Below are 25,275 nucleotides of genomic sequence, written 5' to 3' on the forward strand. Positions count from 1 at the left end.
GCTAGATTTTATAATGTGGATTCTCCCCTTTTTTGCTGGCTTAAAATCCGGTATATATCTCCTTGGAACCATAACCATAATAATACTTCTTTATTTTGGAAGAGCATCTGTGAAACTTATAATTTGGTTAAGCACAAATTTAAGTTCCAAATCTCTCAAAACAGCAAAGTCTCAATACTTTGGGATCATTGGTTTTTGAATAATAGAATCAACCACTTTTTTCCCGAATTGCCTCTTAGCTTGATTTGTAACCCAAGAGCTGTTTTGGCCGACTGGATGCATCAGGGTAATTGGTGCTTGCCTTGAGTCTTTGAGTCCACCCATTATTGATCAAATTTTTGCTAATACAATTCTGAATGATTCATCCAAACACATTATTTGGGATAATGATGAAAATGCTAGCTTCAAAGACTTCTATTTGAAATTTTTTGCCAATGAAGAAAACTTTGATCCGCACTCTCTGGTTTGGCATAAAAAACACTCTATGAGATTAATTCTCGGCTCGCACCTGGATGGTTTTGAAAGAGGGATTGAAAACGGTTGATGTACTATCCAAAAGAAACATACATAGTTTAGATCACACATGCTCTCTTTGTCATTTTGGTTTGGAAACGGCTTCTCACTTATTTTTTGAGTGCAATTACTCTTTTAAAGTGATGACTAAATTTATGCCTTGCTTTCAAAATTTCTTCTTAAGGCCTACTATTATTCAACCTGTACAACATATTGACAGCTTACATGTTTAAAAATCTCATAAAAATGCTCGCTCCTTACTCTTGTAATGCTATGGTGTATTATGTCTGGCAAGAAATGAATAGCAGGAAATTCAAATATGTGAGTGCTTGCTTTGCCACCCTATCTAGGAAGATTTCAAGATATATCTTTCTTAAAATTAAATGTTGGAAAAAGAGGGATTCCATCATTGATAAGATGAAGATTTCTTACACCTGATGCTTGCTTTTATTACATTGTGCTATATGTATTATCTGTTGTGGGACCTGGAGCTTGCGTTGGTTGGTTTGTTGTCTCTAAGCACTTCCTGCTTTGATTATTTGTAGTTCACTGTGATATCTCTGCTGGATATTTTTAAACTTCTTGTTATATCATGCTTTGGCAACATGATTGATGCTGTAATTTACCTCGATGGTGCATTTTTTGGGCTGAGGTTTACTCTGTTGCCTGCCACTACTCCTTTTGGTTGGTTTAGCTGGGATCAATGTTATTTGGATGTTTTTTATACTTGGTGCTATTCCTCCCCTGGGTTGTGGGAGGCGAAAGATCTTCTTTGGTCTTACAAAACTGTCTGGGTTGCTGTTCTATGGATTTTCAACATACTGCCGCTGCCTTTCGTAAACTGTATAGTTGCCTCGAGAATTGCCAACAAGTTTGATTTTGGTATTTTGCTAGGCAGACAAAATTTTGGGCTGAGGAAAATGATGAAGTCTGCCAATCCTCCTTTCTGGATTGTCTACGGGCAACCAAAGGAGCTCCTAATTCATATTTATAAGAATTTTGAGTTCTGAGTCCTAGCCGTCACTGATTTTTCAGTCATTTTGTTCTCCTCTTCTTCTTGTTTTGGCCACTACTGTGTTTTTTTAATGGTTTTACTTTATTTTCTTTTCTTACACTTCTTTTTTTGTACAACTTAACTTCTTAATTTAATCTGTGCCAAGCCCTCAATATTTCAAAAAAAAAAAAAAAACATAGAGGACGATTGATAACTTTTAAGTAATTAAAGATTTAACTGGCATATGAGTAATTTTGGCTAGATGCCAAAGTCCCGAGCCAACAGAAACAGAAGAGATGGACGTTTCTATTTGTCATTATAAATCAGTTGTACAAACCTTACATCAAAAGGGATCAGTTGCGCATGTGCTTGAAGCCTGGAACTCATCAGGGCACAGTGGCCGGGATCCATAATGAAACTGGAAGAAGTTTAAGTATTGCAATTACATCAAGCTCATAAGATATAAATAATAGACTTGATCGCTACCTTTTGGAAACAACCCACTTGTTCGTTCTCTTATAAGTCACAGCCATGAACATGAACCTCAAATCAACATCAACTCATTTACTATTATCATCTCAAGTAGTTTTGCATGTAATTAATTCGCACAGGGCTGGCTTCACCCACCCACCTAATTAAGAAAATTTTGCATGCAAATGCCGTATTCAAGGTTTCATTTAACCTTCTCATTTTGAGATATTTGTCTCTAATGAGATTTTAAGCTGTGGATAGTAGAGATATTTGTTTCATGAAAAAAACAAAAGACGAAAGAAATATAGATTTGAAATTAAGAAAAAAAAGCTTACAATTAGCTTAAATATCACTGTAGAGCTAACATATCTAAAACAACCTCTTCACTAAGGTCATCAAATATAGCAGCCTCTATAACAAATCCAATCTCTCTGACTTGAGGAGGCTTGAATTGGTTCCACTCCTTCCAAGTTGAGAAATCCGAAACCAAATTGTTCACATCTCCCTTCTGCCTTTCCCAAGACAGGATGAGATCATTCATGGCCTTTTTTATCAAGTCAGTTGAGCTCTGAATACCGTAAGAGCTCCACATCTTCTCCTTTTCTTTTCTAACACAGTCAAGCGCAGGCCTGATACTGATTCTTCTTTTGCTAAACTTATTTCTTTTCTCAGCATAATTAAGAGACTTTGAATTCTGATGAACGACTTCAAATGTTATGTTGACCTTGTTCAGCGCTGCATCCATGCTTGATGTTGATCTGCACTCATGTTTAACTGCTCGAAACAATTAACATAACATATTTAAATAAAAAATGATGTTTTTTAAATGATCAATGACATTACTGATCTTTAGCATATAAAGAAACATAATTAATTATCGTACTGTGATTATGAAATGGAGAACTTTCAGCAGAGTACAGCTCTAAAATTGACACAGGACTCAGCTGGTGCTTAGATTCTTCTGAGAAACAGCTGGAGAAACTCAGTCTTCTATGCTCAATGGTAGCAGTTTTGCTATAGATAAACCTGGCCAATGTGCGTTTGAGGAAAACAGCAGTTATTCCTTCTTGTCTGCTGGTTTGTCTTATCCTAAGCCTCTTGCAAAGATTCAAAGGCCAACAGAAAGGCTTTGACTGAGATGCTATCATCCTCCCTGAGCATCCATTCTCCATAAGATAGACTTCAAGTAGAAATGGCTCCTGCTGCTCCTCAAGAAGCTTAGCCAGGCTTCTTCCTCCATGTGGAGCAGGATTCCAAGGAAATGAAGATGGCATTTCTCCAATCAGCAATGACGCCTGACTTCAGATCAAGAGAAAGGAAGATATGGTTTAAATGGAAGAGTTTTATGTGTATGTGTGTGTGTGTGTGTGTGTGTGGTGGGGGGAGGAGGAGGTGTCAGAAGTGTATAAATGCTGAGCTCTGCGTCATCTTCTAAAACAAGTTCCTGCGTTAAATCAACGCAACAACACATTTAATCAAGAAAGCATAGTATTATACAAAATTTACACTAAAAGTAGAATGATTTCCTTATATTACAAAACAACATACACTTAAAATCAATCTTCTTGAAATAAAGTTTCACTGTCTTATAATTTTTATAACATGTCTTTTTATTTTAATTAAATGTCATGTATTTTATATTCTTTTGTCAGCATCAAGCAGTAGACAAGTTTGAAACAGTAAAAAAAAGGAGAATTTGTTTAGAATTTCTATAGAACGTAGATAACCACATGCTCGTGATAAAGTGCACGTACACAATCTTGTCTTCGGCAGTAACCCTCATAGTTCCATCAAATCATAAGGAGAAAATTTAATTCCAATCATCTGATTTAAGATGGCATGCTTTACCAATTAGCTGTATAGGCTTATGAACCGGAAAAAGGCCACAGTTCACATGTTTGTTTGAAGGAATATTGAATAGTTTCATATTGACCCTCCAAATTTTTTTTACGAGCAGAAGTATTTAGATGGGACCCTACAAATTTGTCATGGTATAGTCAACTTTATATGGATGGACAAGGTGATTAGCTGTCAGTAGTAAACAGAGTTGAACGGATTCCGTGTTGGAATTTGTTTTAATTATAGTGATGGTTTGTTTTCAATTAGTTTAAGTCTATTCAGTATGAATAATAGAGGAAGAATTCTCCCCTCTTCAACATAAATACGGATGCTCACTAAGAATTCTTTGTGTAATTTGTTTTTTCATTGTTATTTGAAATATAGAGAGTTACCTATGTATATTACAATTTATATGCATAATAGTGCACTCTGTTAGCTAATTATTCATTTATATTAGCATTATTTGATTTAAAAATTACAATATTATTTCCAATTATCTAAATATATTTTAAGATTTATTTTTTTTCTCCCTTTGACTTTTTGCCATTTGGATGAGCATGAGTACATCGCAATTAAGATATTTGTTGTTGAATTCAAAATTATCCTTGAATTATACTAGAATCTTACTTGCAATCTCAATGAAATAGCACAGATAATAAGAGAGAGAAAGAAGAACTTTAGAGTAGGAAGCACTGGAATAGACTTGAATACAAAAAATTATTTATCACGAGCTCAAATTTTGACCCCATATTTATAGGTTTGAGTTAACATTCAGGCACTACATAATTGGTTACATATAAATATATAAAAAAGAAAAAAATTACATAATTAAGTTCAAAGGTTGCTTGCTTATGGAATATAGGAGAATGTAGCCTAGCTATATATGATCATCTACTAACTTCATATGAGTCTTCAAATGGGTATTTTACTTTAGTCGTTAGCTTCACAAATTGGAGTCATCAACTTGTTTGAAGAAAGTCTCTAATTCATCTAATGGAAGTCATTGACTTACTTGTCGATAATTGAAGACTTATTTATAGGAAATTACGGGCTTGTTCGCATAAAGTAGCCAACTTATCTTTAGAAAATTTCCGACTTATCTAAAGATAGTTTCCAACTTATAGGAGTTTGTTGACTTATATGAAGGAATTAACCAACTTAAAAGGTAGGAAATTGGTGAATAGCTTATGGTCTAAGATTAACATGTTCGAATGCATCGATTGACTTCTCCATGATTTGAGGAGTCCTTCATCAGCTTGGTGAGTTCAACAAGAAGATCTCAAGTTCTTCATAAACTTAAATTGGGTCGACTTAGCTTGAACCAAGCTCTTGAAATATGAGTGTATATTTAATTCTCTTATATCTTTTAACATATTATTATAAAAAGAATAATAGAATAAATTAATAATGAATTTTCTTTTTAAAAAATGAACATTTAATAATTAGTCACAACTAATGATTTTGATTGTGATGTGATTTTTCCTTATGCCGCATCAGTGACTCTAAATCTTACAATACGAGGTCTAGGTATCTAGCTATTTATATGTTTATTCTTCCTTTGCCTTTGTTTTCTTCTTCCTCTGCCTTTTTTGTTAAAATCTTGGAATTTCCTTTTTGAAAATTGTTCTCAAGGATAAGATAAATATTTTAAAAGAAAACATCATTGCCAATATTTTTTAAAATTGTAAAAAAGAAGAGGTTTTCATTGAAGGAAAATATCCGAATGAATGTGAGATTGAAACTTGCTAAGATTAAAAAAGTGATTAAAGCTAAAGTCACCGCCACTAAGTCATTGATAATTTTTAATCACCGAGTGATTGTTATGCTTTCCTTATTACTATTGGTAAATAACATGTGATGTAACAATGGAAAGGATGGAAACGAGGACAAGAGTAACACAATAATGTAGCATGAAAAACTATAGAGAACATTTCTATCAAATGTAAAAAATTCTTGAGTGTCCTATGGCCTTTAATTCTATTGTAGCAATACTATATCAAGCCGCACAAACAAAAGAAAGGGAAATGTATTATTGTAATTATAAAGAGAATAAAGTTGAAATAAAGTAGTGGAGTAGCAAGCACGAGGTGTGGTGTCCCTAGGATGTAGCATACGGTGTTCCACATCAGCTCTCCCCCACCACCGAAGAGTTTGTTCCTGTTGAACTAGTGATAGTGGTTGAATCATCTAGAGGATGATAACTATATATATATATATATATATTGAAAGTTTATGAAGTCTGGATGTCAGCAGGGAGGTCAATAACATGCGCGTTATCAACCATAATAGAGCGTTGTGTTTGGTAATTTGGTTTGTGGTAATCCCTTAACAAAATATAGGTTGAGATCCTCCCAAATTAAGTCTGGCACTGGTAAGGGCGTATATAGGTCTTCAAAAGGATGCTGCTCGTGAGGATTAAAATGTAAAGGGTATAATCATACTATTGCGTAGGACAAAATAATCGTAGGTCTTTACACTATACAAGTAGATCAATGGAAGAGCATAAGAGATCATAGATACAATTCACTATAGAGGATAATGGCTTTCGCCTACATACCTTGATGAGTAATAATATATGACTCGATAATCATGAGATTTTCTTTATTTGATACATTAGCTCAAATGTGATTTATTTGATATGGGTATCGATTTCCCACAGGCGCAAGCCCCCATGATTAATTACATCTTAGGCCTCGATCTAAGAATACTCTCGACAATGGGTGCTATATTATTCTCTTCGTGATTTAATGCATAGTGGGGTGTCTAGGTTCTCATAATCCAAAGAAAGATAGGCTCGATTAGGTTATTCAACATATAAGGATCACATAAGCACTCGATTGGTCCAAAGAAGAGAAATCAAGGGAGGAGACATCACGGTCGAGGCATGCATGAGAGAAAGATGGAAGCAACACCATCAGTGTGATGCAGATGTGTGGAATTTATAGTTTCCAAAGAGTGGAGAACCTACCCAACGATAAGGCAAACAATAATATATACCCATACCGCCAGCCTTTAACCCTAGATCTATGAAGGATGTACCATACACTAAGTATTAACATTCATGACAATAATAATACAAGACATTGCAAGTGGACTTATAATCTAAACCCCACTAGGGATATAGGCAATCCAGACCTGGATTTATCACCCTTCTAGAAAGAGGTACCAACTAAACTCCACATAGAGTATCAAATATATGCAGTCCGATCTTACGCAAATAGAAGAGTGGTGGGAGGCACAAAAGAGAAATGGTTATTATATGCAAAGTGAAATATCAATCTATGTTATAACACAAAATCTGTATGCTTTGACTCAAGCTATGCAAGCATGGGTAGGGCTAATCAAAACTAGTCATTGGTCACTTTAAAGTAAATATTGTTTGAAATATTTATTACATTTTAAAAAGTAACACACAAGGGATCATGCATTAATTATTAAAAATGGGTTTATTTTAGCTTATATGTTCATTTTATCTTGATTAAGTAAATTTTAGTTTTATAAAAAATTTAACATCCTAAAAAGTCTAACATTGACTTCGTTCGAGCTACCCTTAAGCAAATTAAAATAAGAAACCTAAAAAAAGTATGAAATTTTAATGTGCAATCAAAATAAACACACCAAACATTAAATAATAAGTAATAATTAATGGCTATAAATACAACTCGGTTCTGCAATATACCCCATAAAAATTAAAAAAAAAGGCAGCTGAGCACTATCGTAATTACAACTCAACCTAGATCTATACAAAAACGAGATGGTGTATGTGCTGTATGGGGCCTTGATCTATTTCAACATGTTTTGGCCCCCTGCATAATTCTGAAATGCCCACACACATACAAAACTTTCCTAACTAAAATTGCATTTGAAAATTAAAAAAATACATATTTACCCTACAAAATAAAGGTTATCATAATTATAATAATAGTCACACCATCAGCTCCATTTCAACCACGTGTATACAATTTGACTCAGCAGGAGGCCCGGGATCCTCCATATGTTGTGACATGTACGATTTATATTTCTGAGCATCCATATTATGTTTTATTTGATTCTGGAGCTAGTGATTCATTTATTTCCAAGCATTTCTTTGATTCACTACATTTGGCTTTAGTTGCACTACCTATTTCCCTTTTATTTATTTTGCAGGCTGGAGATAGTATGATAGCCGGTAGATTTTGTTTCTTTGATATTGAAATTTTTTATAAGCAGTGGAAATCCAATTTGATTTTATTACTGATTTCTTCATATAATGTTATTCTGTATATACATTGGATGAGTCAGTATGTGGCTCCAATTGATTGCTTGAAGAAGCGAATTACATTATTTATGGGCAATGAAAGTTTTGTTTTCCAAGGAGTTAGAGGTGTTTTATCTTAGTTAATATTTACGTTAGAAGCAAATAAATTATTGTATAAGGGTTATATGGTATTTCTAACATCAGTTCGGGATAAGAGTATTGATGTAGGTTCTCTTTCTAATATCCCAATAGTATAAGATTTTTCATATGTATTTCTTGAGGAGTTAGTTAGTTTACCTTTGGACAGAGACGTAGAGTTCTATATTGATATATTTTCAGGTACATCCCCGATATTTAAAGCTTCACATAGGATGGCACCAAAGGAGCTTCAAGAGTTGGTTGATAGGGGATTTGTTTGTCCTAGTATTTCTCCCTGGGGAGCACATATTCTATTTGTAAAGAAAAAAAGGATGGTACGATGCGTATGTGTGTTGATTATAGAGAGTTGAACAAAGTCACAATCAAGAATAAATATCCACTTCCACTGATTGATGATCTATTTGATCAGCTTGCTGGATCTTCTATATTCTCACAAATTGATCTATGATCTGGTTATTATCAGGTGAAGGTGAGACAAGATGATGTGATGAAGACAGCTTTTAGTACTCGATACGGATACTATAAGTTTTTGGTCATGCCATTTGGAGTAACTAATGCACTAGATGTATGCAAAATTCTCCAAATATGAGTTAAGACTGAGAAGTATTTCTTTTATGGGACATGTGGAGAGTGGTGATGGTATCTCTATTGATCCCCATAAAGTTTAAGCAGTCACTAATTGGCCGATGCCTACTACGGTATTTGAGATACGCAATTTCTTGGGTATGACTGAATATTATAGGAAGTTTATGAAGGGGTTTTCTCAAATTTCAGCACCTTTGACAATACTGACTCAGAAGTCAGTAGCTTTTGTCTAGACACCAGAGTGTGAGGCTAGTTTTCAGATATTGAAGGATTGTTTTACTTCTGCTCCAGTTTGGCTCTTCCCTCTAATATAGAAGGATTTCAGATATTCAGTGATGCTTCACTGAGAGGTTTGGGGTGTGTTTTGATGCAACATGATTGGGTGATAGCTTATGCTTAAAGATAATTAAAACCATATGAAAGGAATTATTCGACGCATGATCTAGAGTTGGCTGTTGTTGTATTTACTTTAAAGATTTAGCATCATTACTTGTATGGTGTCAAGTGTGAGATTTTCATGGATTATTAGAGTATGAAGTACATATTTACTCAAAGGATCTAAATTTGAAACAAATAAGGTGGCTTGATTTAATCAAGAATTATGATCTTACTATTCAATATCAATATGTTATGGCTAATATAATGGCAAACACTTTGAGTAGGAAGTCTTCATGATTATCATGTATACAACTCACTTCAGATAAGTATTTAATATGAGATATGAAGAGATTACAGTTGGAGGTGATTTTTTCTACTGATTAGGATTTTAGTATAGTGACTCACATGATCATTCAACCCTCTTTAGAAGAAATGATTCATGAAGCTCAAAAATTAGATGTAGAATATTCAAAGTTGATTGATCAGATTAAATATGGTAAGAAATCTGAACTGCAAGTTTTTTATTATAGTATCATTTTTTATAAGGATAGACTTTGGGTTCCTATTTTATGAGATTTGAGGCAGGAGATTCTACATGAGGCTCATTATTCAGGTTATATTATTCATCTAGGAAGTAACAAGATGTATGGAGATCTAAAGAGTATATTTTGGTGGCCTGGATTGTAGAAGGATATAGTGGAGTTTGTTTCAAAATATGAGTCCTATCAGCTAGTGTAGGCAAAGCATCAACGACCGGGAGGTTTTCTACAGTCGTTACCAATTTTAGAGTGAAAATAGGAAGATGTACCAAATAAATTTTGCTATGGGTTTTCCCAGATTGAGGAAGGGCATGATGTAATTTGGGTTATTGTTGATCGACTGACAAAATCTGTCAATTTCCTTCCATTAGACAGATAGATCCGATGGACAAGTTAACACAGATTTATGTTAAATATATTATCAGGTTGCATGGTGTGCCAAAAGTGATTGTATATGATCGGGATGGTAGGTTTACCTCTAGATTACGAAGGGGTATTCATTACGACTTTTCATACGTAGACACACGGACAATCTGAAAGGAATTTTCAGGTACTGGAAGATTTTCTGAGATTATGTGTTTTGGATTTTGGGGGGGAGTTGGGAGGATCATATCCCATTAATATAGTTTACAAATAGTAATAGTTATCAGTCCAGCATAGGCATATCTCCTTACAAAACTCTGTATGGCAAAAAATGTAGGACTTCTTTAACTTTGACAGAGGTGGGAGACAGACAGGTGATATGTTCAGCATTTTTGGATGATAATATTACAGAGATCAATTTGATTAGAGAAAGATTGAAATATGCACAAGATAAACATAAGAAATATTATAATTGGAAACACAGATTGGTTGAGTTTCAGATTGGTGACCTGTTGTATATATGTCAAAGTCAGTCTTATGAAGTGTGTTAACAGATTTGGGAGAATTAGCAAGCTCAGTCCAAGATATATTGGACCTTTTGAGATCAGTGAGAAGATTGGTAGTTCTGCTTACAAGTTATTATTACCTGATCATATGTCTGATATACACAATGTGTTTCATGTATCATCTTTGAGAAAGTGGTTGTCTGATTTTGGGAAGAGATTATATGCTGATGATATTGAGGTTCATCCAAATCTACAGTACAGAGAAGAACCCAAAATGATTTTAGCATATGATGTGAGAAAATTGAGAAGCAAATAGATTCCTATGGTTAAGATGCAGTGGAAGCATATGACATACAGAGAGGCTACTTGGGAGAAGGAATCTGATATGAGGTAGCTGTATCCAGGTTTATTCTGACTAATTATGCTTTGAGAATATCAAGGGTGACATTTTTCTTAAGGTGGGTAGATTATGAAACCCTTCAAATTTTCAAATTTTTTTAGTTGATGTAGAGAAGTCCAAATCACAAACCATCTTTGCCATAACACTTATAATATCATGCTTTAGCTTCTCTAATTTTTTCATAATTTTTTAGCCATATTGAAATTTCTTAAGAAATCGGCACCTCTAGGTACAAATGGGGGTTTTGAGATGGTTTGATATCTATTTTGCAAACCGATTTCACCATAATTTTCTAAATTAAATTTGTTAATTTATGAATATTTTTCTATAATTTTTGGAATCCTTTAAAGAATTTTTATGAATTTTCTATTAAAAATTAGTTATAATAATATTATTTAATTATAAAAATATAAAATATCATAATCCACTAATGAGTTATATAAGAAATTCGCTTTATGTCTTAACAGAGAAGGAAAAAATCGGGTTAGAGAGGGTTTAAAAGAAAAAGAGAAGAGAGAGAAAGAGAAAGTCCGGTTTTGGGCGATTTTAGACTGTTTTTGTCCATCGACACAATTGAGAAAGTTGTTTGTCTCAAGGTAAGACACATTATGCCCATCTCAATTTTCAAAAATATGAAAGTCTTGGCCAATATTTTGATTAAAATTTTTATATGTTAGCGAAAAGCAGGAATAACTTTGCACTGGCAAAACTTTCAACACGTAACTTTTTCTATTTTGTAGAGATTACAATTATGCAAATTTTAAATATTTTTCTAAAAAATTTTCACCAGGGGTTTTGAAATTTGTGGGGTTTTTATTGAATATAAATTTATCGGAATGTTAAAAAATAGTGTGGTAATATAATAAAAGTCTTAAAACATTATTTTACATAATTCATGATAATTTGATACTTTTCTAAAAATGTGCATTTTTGTATAATTGGATTTTCTGTTGTCTGTCATTATACAATATTGTGAATTTTGATACATGCTCAATTACTCTTTAATAGTTATAATATGATAATATATGTGCATATTCATTTAATTAATTTAATTTTGTTAGGAGCCATAAGGGATCAGAATCCTTTGAGATTTTATCTGTGTCAGGAAATTTTTAGAAGTTATAAGGGGCCAAAATCCTTTGAGATTTTATCTGAGATAGGGATATCTGATATATTCTGGTGCTATAAATAAAAAAATAGTTATAAGGGGCCAGAATCCTTTGAGATTCTGTCTGGGTCCGGGAAATATTATATGAACTACTTTGTGATACGAATTTTAATTTATTCATTTATTTTGTATTGTTATATGAACATTTTCTTAGAGCTTTCCCTAAGAATGTTACTTTGTGAATGAGAATCATTGGAGAAGAAAAAACACTAAAAATAGGAGGGCCTGATAAACATCTTGTTCATATTGTTTATACAATATCGAGTCTCTTTAAATACTATGAGTATATTGATATGAATTAAATTTGTAGCCACAATTCTTTAAAAAATTAAAATAAATGATATATTTATTTAATTTAAATAAGGGCCAATGGCCGCATATAAAAAAAGGATAATTCAAGCAACTAGGGCTTTGTTTCATTATTCGGTACTTTTTGTAAAAATTAATTTTAAGAAATATCAGTTCAGAAAATTGAGTTTTCTAAAAGAAAAATACATCTAAAAAGCTTTCTTAAAACCAATGCTTTAAAAATCGGATCAGACCAGCCGGTCTGACCGGTTCAACCGTGAACTGGTTTGAAGGCCAATTCGGTTTAACCAGAGAACCAGCTTTGCTGCAAACCTGCTGGTTTTGACAAAAACCGACCGATTCAAGTTTTTTTTTTAATATAAATAATTAAATAAATTATTTAATATTAAATAAATATTAAATTTAATTAATTAATAATGTGGATTCATTTTTGTTTGTTAAGTCACTTGAGTAAAAATTATATCATATAAATTATAATATAAATAATTAATTTTTATATTTGAATAATATTTATTTTTTAAAGTTTTTAACATATTTAGATGCTGCTATATAAAAATATTTAATTATATTTATAATTTTATATTATGAGTTTTTGAATAATTTATATCTATAAATAAAATATAAATATGTAATATAAATTAACAATAATTTATATAAAATTATATGATTGTTATATTTCATTATTATGTTAATTTTATTTATTTTTTATAATATTATTATTATTTATTACGTCATCCGGTTTGACCCCAATTCGACCGGTTGAACTGGTTGAACTATGAATCTTTCTTTCTTCCGGTTTATTGTCCGATCCGATTTTTCAGAATTTTGCTTAAAACAGTAGAAAGAAGAAGAATTTTTTTTTTTATTAAAAGCTTGGTTTGAAGAACCGAACAATAAATTTACGATTTTACTTTACCAAAAATGCCCAATATACGTAAGTTTCGTAGCATCCCGCTTCTCCGCTTTCCCTTATTGTCTCACATGCTCCATATTCTGACCATGGGCAAATTATTGCATCAGGTCATCGGAAGCGGAGATAGGTCCGAATATTAATAAAATATTATTTTAAATTTAGCGTGTCAAAAGCGCATGTAAAGTGCAGATAAAGCGCAAGTAAAACGCAGTAAAAGCACAACTAAAGCGCAAGTCAAAAGCACATGTGACGTCAGAATCTAATCTCCGTGTCCGATGACCTGACTGCGCTTTACCTGCGCTTTTGAAGGCGCTTTGACCTGCGCTTTACCTGCACTTTAACGTTTTACCTGTGCTTTACCCACATTTTTGACGAGCTAAATTTAAAATAATATTTTATTAATATCTGGACCTCTCTTTGAGTCCGGTGACTGGATGCAATGATTTGCCCTTTACAACCGACTAAACCCCGGCAAGTTATGGGCCGGCTGCCGTGTTTCGTCATTTGCGTCCCCGCGGCCAGAACTAGTTAGGGGAGCCCTTTTCGTGTAACCGGGGGTGGCGAAGGGGGATGTGAGTCATGTGACGGTCAGAATGGTGCTTCCGGTATCAAATATTATGGTTGGCCCATACGCCGGTGATGCGCAGATCAGGCATGCGGATTTCGTGAAGAGCATTTCGCGGGCTAAAGATTGCCCCAAAGATGCCCGACCTGAGTTCGCTATCCTCGGGAGGTCCAACGTCGCAAATCGCCTCTCATCAACGCCCTCGTCCACTAAAAGGATACTGCCCTAACATCCATGAAACCAAGTCACCTTCCCTCTGTCACCTTCCGTGTTTCTATATAAGAGTTTCCCTTTGCTGTATTTTTCTAATTCCCTGATTTATCAGGTGGATGTGTTCCTTTGTGCTGTTGGTCTGCAGGGAAACATAGCTTGATAAATCACTTTCTAATCAGCGTAAGTTGGTACATTGTGAACTTGCCTGGATATGGGTATGCCTTTTGGAACTTATTTTGAATATGCCTACCAATTGCTTGTTGATTTTTCCAATGCTTCAAGCCTTAATTATGCAATTAAAAATCATATTCTTCTCATGCTAAGCTTCAATACCTATAGGTTGGATCGTTCAAGTCTCAAGTATTGCCAAATTAGCTCATTACTGTAATCCAGATTCTTGAATTTGAGCAAAAAAATCTTCTAAGATAAATTCATCATCTTTTTTTTTTAGGGAAAAATTCATTATCTAACATATATAAAGCATGTACACATGCGTATACACAAATGCGCAAGTACATGCATACATAGATATACGTGTGTTGGATCGAAAGTTTTTCATTGCAGAATACCAAGACCTTACCAGAGAAATTAATTATGTCTAAGATGTGAGAAGAAGAGAGAGAAGCTTAAGTCTCAAAATATTTCTTACAAACTGGTAAGGAGCTCTCTTGTAGCTAGAGTAACAATTCTTGAAGCCAGGTAAGGAGCTCTTGCCAAGTTTGACTTTGAAGAAGACAACGAGTCTTGAAGTTAGCGTAAAAATTGAGAAGACCAAGCTAGACGAGAAAATATATAATTTGATGACTGTTGAGCTGAGAGTTGTAGGTTTGAAGTTGCTATTTAAATTGACGGACATCTCAATCATATGGAGGAAATGATGAACTCACTTATCGCCATACCCTATTGAGCTACCTAGAACTTCATTCGTGATATTTGTCATAAGTTAAAGAACTTAGAACCCAAGTTGTGTTGTTGAGGAAGTTTTCAAAAACTTTTAAAATGAGTTAGTTTTCAGCAGAGAATGAATTCATGCTTCATTAATTGATTCGGGTAGGAGATCTCCTATGCACGATTATGATTGACACCAAATTAAGTTGCATGTTAGGAGGAGCTTCTTTGTCTTGTTATGGTGAGTTAGAAAACTCTACTAGTATCCAAGGTGTCCTTCAAACTGTGGACTTGAGTCTTAAAGTTGTTTTCTTTATTTTGAAGTTTTGAAGTGCACCTCATTTAAAGAGAGAAATTATTAGTTTGAATGTTGTATTTTTATGATTTATATTGATGTCTAAATGATGGGGGCATCGACAGGAGATTCCGGTGCGTCTATCAGAGACGACACCGGAGATCGACGACTATGATGGATAGCCTTTACTACTGATGATTTGTTGTATCCGCAGTTCTTAAATTACTTGTTGCTTTTCAGTTTTTTTCCCATTTTATCCTTGTGGGTATTAGTTTTATCTTGTAGCCCGAGGGGCATTTTAGACTTTTGCATTTGCTTTCATTTGGAGCCTATTTATATGGCCCCTTGTATCATGTATGAGCTATTGAATTATTGAATGAAATTTCCTTATGCTTTGTTCTCTTTGTGAGTTCAATGTCGTAGAGATCTCTGAGTGAGTTCTTCGTGATCTCTTTGTGAGTTCACTTGTAGAAATCGATCAAGGTTTGAAATTCCTAATCCTTTGTCTCTCTGCCACCAGATACCCCCAAGTAGAGAAGAGAAAGCAAAGAAGTTAAGCCCTTGCCGCCACCGTCCATAGAGCAACCCGCCGGTCACCGTATCCTCACCGGCCGGCCACCTTGCCGCCGGCCACCTTTCCTCTCCACCACCTCTCCGTATTCCTCCCCAACCTTTCTTTGAGATTTGAATTTTAAATTTCAATTTCTTTCCTAATTGGGAAATTCTAATTTAGGAAAGTTTTTGAAATTTTGAACTCAATCTCATTCCAAATGAAATTGGATTCATGAGACAAGATTTTCCTAGTCATCGTTTTGATTTGGAATCCTCTACCTCATCCCAAACTCCCCTCTTCCTCCTTGATGCCGCCGGCCCCCCTCTTCATGGGCCCCATTAATTGTGCAATTAATCCCCCCTCTCTTATTTTGAAATTCAAATCTTAAGCTCAAATAAATCCCTCCAATTTTACTTAAAACTGAAATTAATTCAGTTTTATTCCTAAACCTAGCTCCACTATTGATGCCGCCTGCCCCCCTCATTTGGTTTGCAAATATTGGATTTTCAATTAATGCCTTTAATGAACTTAATGTTGTAAATTCAAATCACTAATTTCTTCCCTCCTAATTTCTCTAAAAACTGAAATCAATTTCAGTTTTGCTGCATAACACACACACCCTTCCTCTCCCTCACCCTTGCTCTACTGCCAGCCTCCCCATCTCATCTCCAACCGCCGATCCTCTCTCCCTCCCATTGGAGAGCCTCTTGCGGCGACCACCTATTCTCACCTTCAAGAATTCATGGAGGAACCCGAGTGGAATTTCGGGTTTGAGTACGACAACCAAGGAAGAGTCAACATCCTCAGATCACCATTCTTCTTACGTTAGGCTTTGACTTCGACGACACCATCGAAGAATATTTGGATCGGATTCTACCAACGCTAGGGGATTCCATCGACGACCACTTTTCCGTCTACACGTGGATCATTAAAGGTCGTCCTCCCGTGCCACCGCCACCTCCGAGCTCCTTCTCAACAACGACGGTCCTTGGCTCCTCCCTCCTCGTGGCAACCTCACTACTAGTTTGGACGATCTTCCGCCGCTCAACTTAGTTTCGTAGGAAAGAGAGAAGAGGCATCAAGGTGAACAACTCCGTATTAGTTGTCGGATTCCATTCACTAGTTTTTAACATTATGTTTTCCTTTGTTTTTTTTTATTCTTAAATAGTTTGGTTATCTCGTTGTAATTCTTTGGCCTAAACAAGTTAAACCTACGAATCTGTAGCCAAAATTTAATTTGAAACATGATTATATAATTGGTTGAGAAGTGTTTAAATCTTCCTTTAATCTTGTGTAACTCAACTCATGCATCACATCATTTTGGTATCAGAGCATGGTTACCATGCTTGACATGCGTAGAAAGCATCCTAGGGTCTAGTTTTTGTGGTAGTTCAAACTTGCATGCATAATCATTGCTTAGATAACCAACTTTCACTTTTTGTTACTGTTTTTCTGCATTTCCTGCACTCATCTAGCTGAGTTAGGTCATATTAACTAGCATCTTAGTGTTGGCCTTTTGTTTGGGAAGATCCCTAAGTGTTTAGAACAACTGCGGCTTGATTTAACTCTGCTGTCCCCAATTTCCTGCAGTTGTTATTCACTGTTTAGGGTGTCTAGACACTTGTTTGACTGCTGCCTGTTAATGTCCTGCAGTGTTTATAGGTCGTTGGGAGTCTATAACTTAATCCTAGGTGCTGTCCACACCATAGGAGTCTCTCTGAGCACTTAGAATAATTTTCCTAGTTGCTGTAGTTTGCTATCCACTCCGTTTCAGCTTCAGTTAGCAACCTTTAAGTGCTTTAACTTACTTTTCCTTGCTGCCCCTTTCCAGTAAACCACCATAGCATTCCCCAACCTTAACCAATGGACCCGGAGCACTTGCAAGCGACTTTAGACCTCATAGTGGGGCAATTGGGAATCGGTTACACAACAGATCCGCAACACCCAAACTGATTTAGCTGACTTTAGACGCCATTCGAGTGACCGACTAGATAATATCGAGCGTATGAGAAACCCTGCAATCTACACATCGTCGAGACCTCACTCACCTTATGGCGAGGGCAACAGACCCGATCATGACCAACCTCGAGATCCCGGACATTTTCAAGACCATTACCAACATAACCCAAGACCCCATCAAGAGCCCATAGGGAACGACAACCCTTGGAGAGACAACAACGCTCAATTACTGAAAAAACATTAAGATTGACGCCCCAACATACGATAGGACCCTTAACCCTCAAGTTTTCCTGGATTGGCTCAAATCGATGGATAGCTACTTTAAATGGTACAACATCTCTGAAGCGAAGAAATTCAGATTCGCTGAAATGAAACTCACTGGTCGAGCAACCTTTACTGGACCAACTTGAAAACATGCGTGAATCTCGAGGAGAACATCCGATAAACGATTGGAGAACTATGAAACAGGAACTTAGGAGGAAATACCTACCACCTTCCTACTACCCTAAGCTTCTAGATAAGTGGAATCGGCTAACCCAGGGGAGCAAGCCTGTTAAAGATTACATCTCCGTCTTCGACGATTTCCTGATTCATTGCAACGGCGAGGAATCTGTTACCCCAACACAAATCCTGTCTATGTTTAGAGCTAACCTTAGGAAAGATCTTAGAACTGAACTTTTTGCAGAGGAGTAGACACCTTAGGGCCGCATGCAGCCTGGTACTGTGACCTAGAAGAGTCAAAGACCCACTCCCACACTAGACAGTTTGATGCCCGACACAAACCCTATCAAACTTCCACTAGCCAGCCCCAAAACCGACCCACGAACTCGATAGGTAGTCGACCCACTGCTAGTTCGGCCCACCTCGCCCGCGACTCTAAAGGTAAAGCCCCCGACGCGACCGCCCAAAGCCACTCTGGAACAATGTTATAGGTGTCATGGGTATGGGGCACATTGCGTCACAATGTTCCAAACCCCGCTATAAGGTACCATAATAGAGAGAGTTTTGATGACGATGAGGACGAACCCGAGACTGACTTAGTTCCATCATGTTGATGAAAGGGTAGATTCTTTTACGGAGGATGAACCTGTCACCCTTGCAAGTCGTTAGATGTGCACTGTCCCAACCTAAACCGAGTGATGATTGGAGGAAGAACATCCATCTTCCATACCTTTATAGGATGGGGATAAGAACTGTAAGGTTATTGTCGATAGCGGAAGTTGCATCAACGTTGTCTCTTCAGCGATGATTTCTAAGCTTAACATTAAGGCCACACCTCACCCAAATCCGTATAAGGTCGCCTGTATTAACTCAACTTCCATGGAAATCAAAGATAGGAGCCTTATCCCGCTCGAGTTTAATGGATATCAGGAGAAGATTTGGTGTGATGTGTTGACGATGGATGTGGGCCAAATTATTCTTGGTCGTCCCTGGCTGTTTGACAACGACGTCCACATTTATGGGAGGACGAACACCTGCGTGTTCGAGCACAACGGGAAGAAGATTAAGTTGATTCCCTCGCAGCCCCGATCCGATAAGAGTGAAGTTAAGGTTATCCCACCTAAACCTAATAAAGGCTTACACTTCTTAACTGCGAAAGAAGTGGATATTGAACTTCACCAAGGGTCACCCATGTATGCCCTAGTAGCTAGAGAAGTGGATGAGGAACAAGAAGAACCTATCCCCGAGGAAGTTAAGCCTCTTCTTGAGAAATTTGCTGATGTCTTCCCCGAGGAGCTACCTGACCAACTTCCACCCCTCAGGGACATCCAACATGTCATTGATTTAGTATCTGGAGCTTCCCTGCCTAACCTCCCTCACTACCGGATGAACCCAACGGAGCACGCTGAACTAAAAAGGCAAGTAGATGAACTTCTACAACGTGGATTTATCAAAGAGAGCCTCAGCCCGTGTATTGTCCCTACTCTTTTAACTTCTAAGAAAGACGGTTCTTGGAGGATGTGTGTTGATAGTCGTGCTATCAACAAAATTACTGTGAAATATCGTTTTTCGATCCCACGATTAGACGACATGTTAGACATGATGACTGGGGCAACACTGTTCTCTAAAGTTGATCTTAAAAGTGGATATCATTAGATCAGGATCCGCCCAGGTGATGAATGGAAAACGACCTTTAAGACAAAAGATGGGTTGTATGAATGGATGGTTATGCCATTTGGTCTGAGTAACGCTCCTAGCACCTTCATGCGGATTATGACCCAAGTCCTTCGACCTTTCCTCAGAAAATTTGTGGTCATCTACTTCGATGATATATTGATCTATAGTAAATCTGTAGACCAACATTTGGAACACTTGAAGCAGGTCTGTGAGATTTTGAGGAAAGAACAGTTGTATGCAAACCCCTAGAAATGTGTGTTTCTTACTGATAGTGTTACCTTTCTCGGATTCATAATTTCATCTCAAGGAATTTCAGCCGACCCTGAGAAGGTTAGAGCAATCAATGAGTGGCCTGAGCCTAGAAATATCAGAGATGTTCAGAGTTTTCACGGATTGGCCACATTCTATAGGAGGTTTATTAGAAACTTTAGCACGATAACCCATAACCGACTGCCTCAAGAAAAGAGAATTTCACTGGACTTTAGCTGCCACTAAGGCTTTCGAGGATATTAAGAAGAAGATGGTTGAAGCCCCTGTTATGCGTCTTCCTGATTTCTCTAAAGTTTTTGAGGTAACCTGTGACGCATCAGGAATTGGAATAGGAGGAGTTTTATCTCAAGAGGGACATCCTGTGGCATATTTTAGTGAGAAGTTGAACGACATTCGTCAGAGGTATTCTATCTACGACAAAGAATTCTATGCGGTCATTCAGTCTCTTAGGTACTGGAGGCACTATTTATTGCCACAAGAATTTGTGATATTTTCTGATCATGAAGCTTTGAGGTACATTAACTCGCAGAAGAAACTCAATGCCCGCCACGGTCGTTGGGTTGAATTCTTACAAGAGTACACTTACACAATTAGACATAAGGCTGGAATGGAGAATAAAGTAGCGGATGCCCTTAGCAGGAGACTAATGATCACCCAAGAAATGAAGACTGAAGTTATAGGGTTTGAACGCCTTAAGGAAGACTATAAGGACTGCCCAGATTTTAACGATACCTATTCCCTTTTGACCTCTGGATGTGAACGCACGATGGATGATTTCGTAGTAGAAAATGGGTACCTATTCAAAGCTCAAAAACTCTGTATCCCCCAAACCTCCCTTCGTGAATATCTTGTATGGGAGTTACATGCAGGAGGTTTAGCTGGCCACTTCGGGCAGGCAAAAACTATTGCTGCACTAGAGAACCGTTTCTACTGGCCCAGCCTTAAGCACGATGTCGGTAAACTCTTAAGGCGATGTCACATTTGCCAACCTGCCAAACAGCGAAAATAGAATACGGGACTCTACTCTCCACTCCCCGTACCTAGTCGCCCGTGGCAAGATGTGAGTATGGACTTCATCCTTGGATTACCCAAAACTACTAGGAAGCATGATTCTGTCTTTGTGGTCGTTGATCGGTTTTCCAAAATGGCTCACTTCCTCCCTTGCTCCAAAACCTTCGATGCTTCTAGAATCGCGAAGATTTACTTCGACGAAATAGTTAAACTCCATGGCCTACCGAAGACCATCGTGTCCGATAGGGACGTCAAGTTCACAAGCTATTTTTGGAAGACCCTTTGGCACAAAATGGGGACAAAACTTCAATTCTCCACTGCTTTCCACCCCCAGACCGATGGTCAAACTGAGGTTGTTAACAGGAGTTTATGAAACCTTTTGAGGACTTTGGTAGGAGAAAACCATAGGGATTGGGACTCAAAACCTCCGGTGGCAGAATTTGCTTACAACAACTCTATCAACCGAACCACTGGCCTTAGCCCTGCTAAAATTGTGTACGAATATCAGCCTAAACAACCCATTGACCTAGTTCCCATGAGTCCTAGGAATAGAACATCCGAGTCTGCATTTGCATTCTCATCTCATCTGCATGAGTTACACAATGAAATTAAAAAGAAAATTGAACAAAACAATACCAATTATAAAATTCATGCTGATAAGAAAAAGAGGTTTAAAGAATTCAAAGTGGGAGACTTTGTGATGGTACGGATCCGCCCGGAGCGTTTCCCTTCTGGTTCCGTAAAGAAGTTACATGCGAGAAGCGTCAGACCATTTAAAATAATTTCAAAGGTTAACAATAATGCTTATGTGCTAGAACTCCTGGAAGGATTTAATATGAATCCGACTTTTAATATAGAGGATATAGTAGCCTTTGAGGGTCCTAATTTTAACCCCAACAATCCACTTTACAACGAGCCTTGTGAGACCCCACCTAGTGAGATCCCTAGCCTTCATCCACTCCCCAATTTACCCCATTTACCTAGAGCGGAAAAGATCGAAACCATTCTGGATGATGAGATTATTTCCATAAAGGATGGAGGGCGCCAGAGATACTTAGTTCATTGGGAAGGAACACCAGAGACAGAGGACACGTGGATTGATCGAGAGGAGCTATAGAGACTGGACCCAGACCTTTTAGAGTTATATGAGAGCCTCCATAGCATGCACTCGACGGGGTCGAGTTCTCTCCCACCCGGGGAGAATGATGGGGGCATCGACAGGAGATTCTGGCGCGTCTATCAGAGACGACACCGGAGACCGACGGCTATGATGGATAGCCTTTACTACTGATGATTTGTTGTATCCGCAGTTCTTACATTACTTATTGCTTTTCAGTTTTTTTCCCATTTTACCCTTGTGGGTATTAGTTTTATCTTGTAGCCCGAGGGACATTTTAGACTTTTGCATTTGCTTTCATTTGGAGCCTATTTATATGGCCCCTTGTATCATGTATGAGCTATTGAATTATTGAATGAAATTTTCTTATGCTTTGTTCTCTTTGTGAGTTCAATGTCGTAGAGATCTCTTAGTGAGTTCTTCGTGATCTCTTTGTGAGTTCACTTGTAGAAATCGATCAAGGTTTGAAATTCCTAATCCTTTGTCTCTCCTCCACCAAATACCCCCAAGTAGAGAAGAGAAAGCAAAGAAGTTAAGCCCTTGCCGCTACCGTCCATAGAGCAACCCGCCGGTCATCGGATCCTCACCGGCCGGCCACCTTGCCGCCGGCCACCTTTCCTCTCCACCACCTCTCCGTATTCCTCCCCAACCTTTCTTTGAGATTTGAATTTTAAATTTCAATTTCTTTCCTAATTGGGAAATTCTAATTTAGGAAAGTTTTCAAAATTTTGAACTCAATCTCATTCCAAATGAAATTGGATTCATGAGACAAGATTTTCCTAGTCATCGTTTTGATTTGGAATCCTCCACCTCATCCCAAACTCCCCTCTTCCTCCTTGATGCCGCTGGCTCCCCTCTTCATGGGCCCCATTAATTGTGCAATTAATCCCCCCTCTCTTATTTTGAAATTCAAATCTTAAGCTCAAATAAATCCCTCCAATTTTACTTAAAACTGAAATTAATTCAGTTTTATTCCTAAACCTAGCTCTACTATTGATGCCGCCGGCCCCCCTCTTTGTTTGCAAATATTGGATTTTCAATTAATGCCTTTAATGCACTTAATTGGGAATTCAAATCACTAATTTCTTCCCTCCTAATTTCTCTAAAAACTGAAATCAATTTCAGTTTTGCTGCATAACACACACACACCCTTCCTCTCCCTCACCCTTGCTCTACCGCCGGCCTCCCCATCCCATCTCCAACCCGCTGACCCTCTCTCCCTCCCATTGGAGAGCCTCTTGCGGCGACCACCCATTCTCACCTTCAAGAATGCATGGAGGAACCCGAGTGGAATTTCGGGTTTGAGTACGACAACCAAGGAAGAGTCAACATCCTCAGATCACCATTCTTCGACGTAGGCTTTGACTTCGACGACAACGTCGAAGAATATTTGGATCAGATTCTACCAACACTAGTGGATTACATCGACGACCACTTTTCCGTCTACACGTGGATCATTAAAGGTCGTCCTCCCGTGCCACCGCCACCTCCGAGCTCCTTCTCAACAACGATGGTCCTTGGCTCCTCCCTACTCGTGGCAACCTCACTACTAGTTTGGACGATCTTCCGCCGCTCAACTTAGTTTCGTAGAAAAGAGAGAAGAGGCATCAAGGTGAACAACTCCGTATTAGTTGTCGGATTCCATTCACTAGTTTTTAACGTTTTGTTTTCCTTTGTTTTTTTTCTTAAATAGTTCGGTTATCTCGTTGTAATTCTTTGGCCTAAACAAGTTAAACACTACGAATTCTTGTAGCCAAATTTAATTTGAAACATGATTATATAATTGGTTGAGCAAGTGTTTAAATCTTCCTTTTAATCTTGTGTAACTCAACTCATGCATCACATCACTAAACTTTCTACATTGAATGAATTGAAAGTTCACTTTCCTTTGAATTTGTCTCATGTTTATAAAATTTGAAGAAATATGCTTAGATCTTTCTTTTTCTTTTCATTATATTATTTTTATCTGTTTGTAGTCAAACTTCATATATTAGTTGTCGTTCAACATGAAGGCAGCTACTTTGGAGCCAGACCTTCATTAGGAAGTCTTCCTTCATTTAGAAGTTAAATTTTTTACTTCAAAGTCAATCCTTTATTGTAGAATCAACATGTTTTGAACAATTCAAAGGCGGTCATCGATGCCCATCATTTAGCTTTCTTGTGCTAATACACAATAATGCCAATCTTTTTCAGAAATTTGGCTATCAAATCAATGGTTGTGAACATAATTATGAATTGACAACCCTAATTTGATACGGTGATTAAGGTATTACAATTTTGCCTATTAAAAGAGATTTCTTTTGGTGCCTTAGTTTTTTATGCTTTAGGAATCTCTTGCTTTTCTTTCATTCTTTGTTCATCTTTTTCCTCATTTTCTTAAAACTCTGCTTGTTTATGGTGGCTTATGTGCTTAACTACTCAAAGAGCTTCATGAAGGTGGAAAGGTGCCTGAATTCATTGATGAAGGCGAGAGGTGTTGTTAGCTTGGAGGAGCTCCATCTTCTAGTTGCAGGAAGCAAACAAATTCCCTAATGATTTCTTTGACAACAAGTTGTGTTTCTACATGGACTAGTTCAAACTTGGCTATGACTTCCATTTTTCATGGAGATTTTTTGCGATTCTCAAATTCTTCCGGGAGGTCCTAGATGTTGGATTCATTAGCAAGTGTAGTCTCCTAAATCAACATTCTTTGCAAGTAGCGGGCAAAATGTAACTTCAACATTTTCAAGGTCTTGTTCATGGTAAAAGGGCTTTAAGGAGGGTTTAGTTTTATTCTCATCAAGGCGCGAATATGGAAGGACTAAAGCAAAACATCTAAGATTGGAAGAATAAGTTTTTTTTTTTTTTTTTTGTGAACTTGACAAAGGAATTATTGACTATGACTTGCCCAAGTAAAACTACAAAGGACAATG

The 25,275-nt window shown here is 37.0% G+C and overlaps 1 protein-coding gene across 1 annotated transcript; it reads right to left on the reverse strand.

Annotated features, from left to right (window-relative positions):
- Positions 1 to 2,223: 2,223 nt before the first annotated feature.
- LOC110108636 lies at positions 2,224 to 3,396 on the reverse strand. Its single transcript, XM_020839358.2, has 2 exons — positions 2,862 to 3,396; positions 2,224 to 2,752 (listed from the first exon to the last, which is right to left on the reverse strand). Exons 1-2 carry the CDS (start codon positions 3,250 to 3,252, stop codon positions 2,328 to 2,330), a joined length of 816 nt encoding a protein of 271 aa, XP_020695017.1. The 5' UTR covers positions 3,253 to 3,396; the 3' UTR covers positions 2,224 to 2,327.
- Positions 3,397 to 25,275: the final 21,879 nt, after the last annotated feature.

Source organism: Dendrobium catenatum, unplaced genomic scaffold (assembly GCF_001605985.2).
Source record: "Dendrobium catenatum unplaced genomic scaffold, ASM160598v2 fragScaff_scaffold_716, whole genome shotgun sequence".
NCBI classification, from domain to species: domain Eukaryota; kingdom Viridiplantae; phylum Streptophyta; class Magnoliopsida; order Asparagales; family Orchidaceae; genus Dendrobium; species Dendrobium catenatum.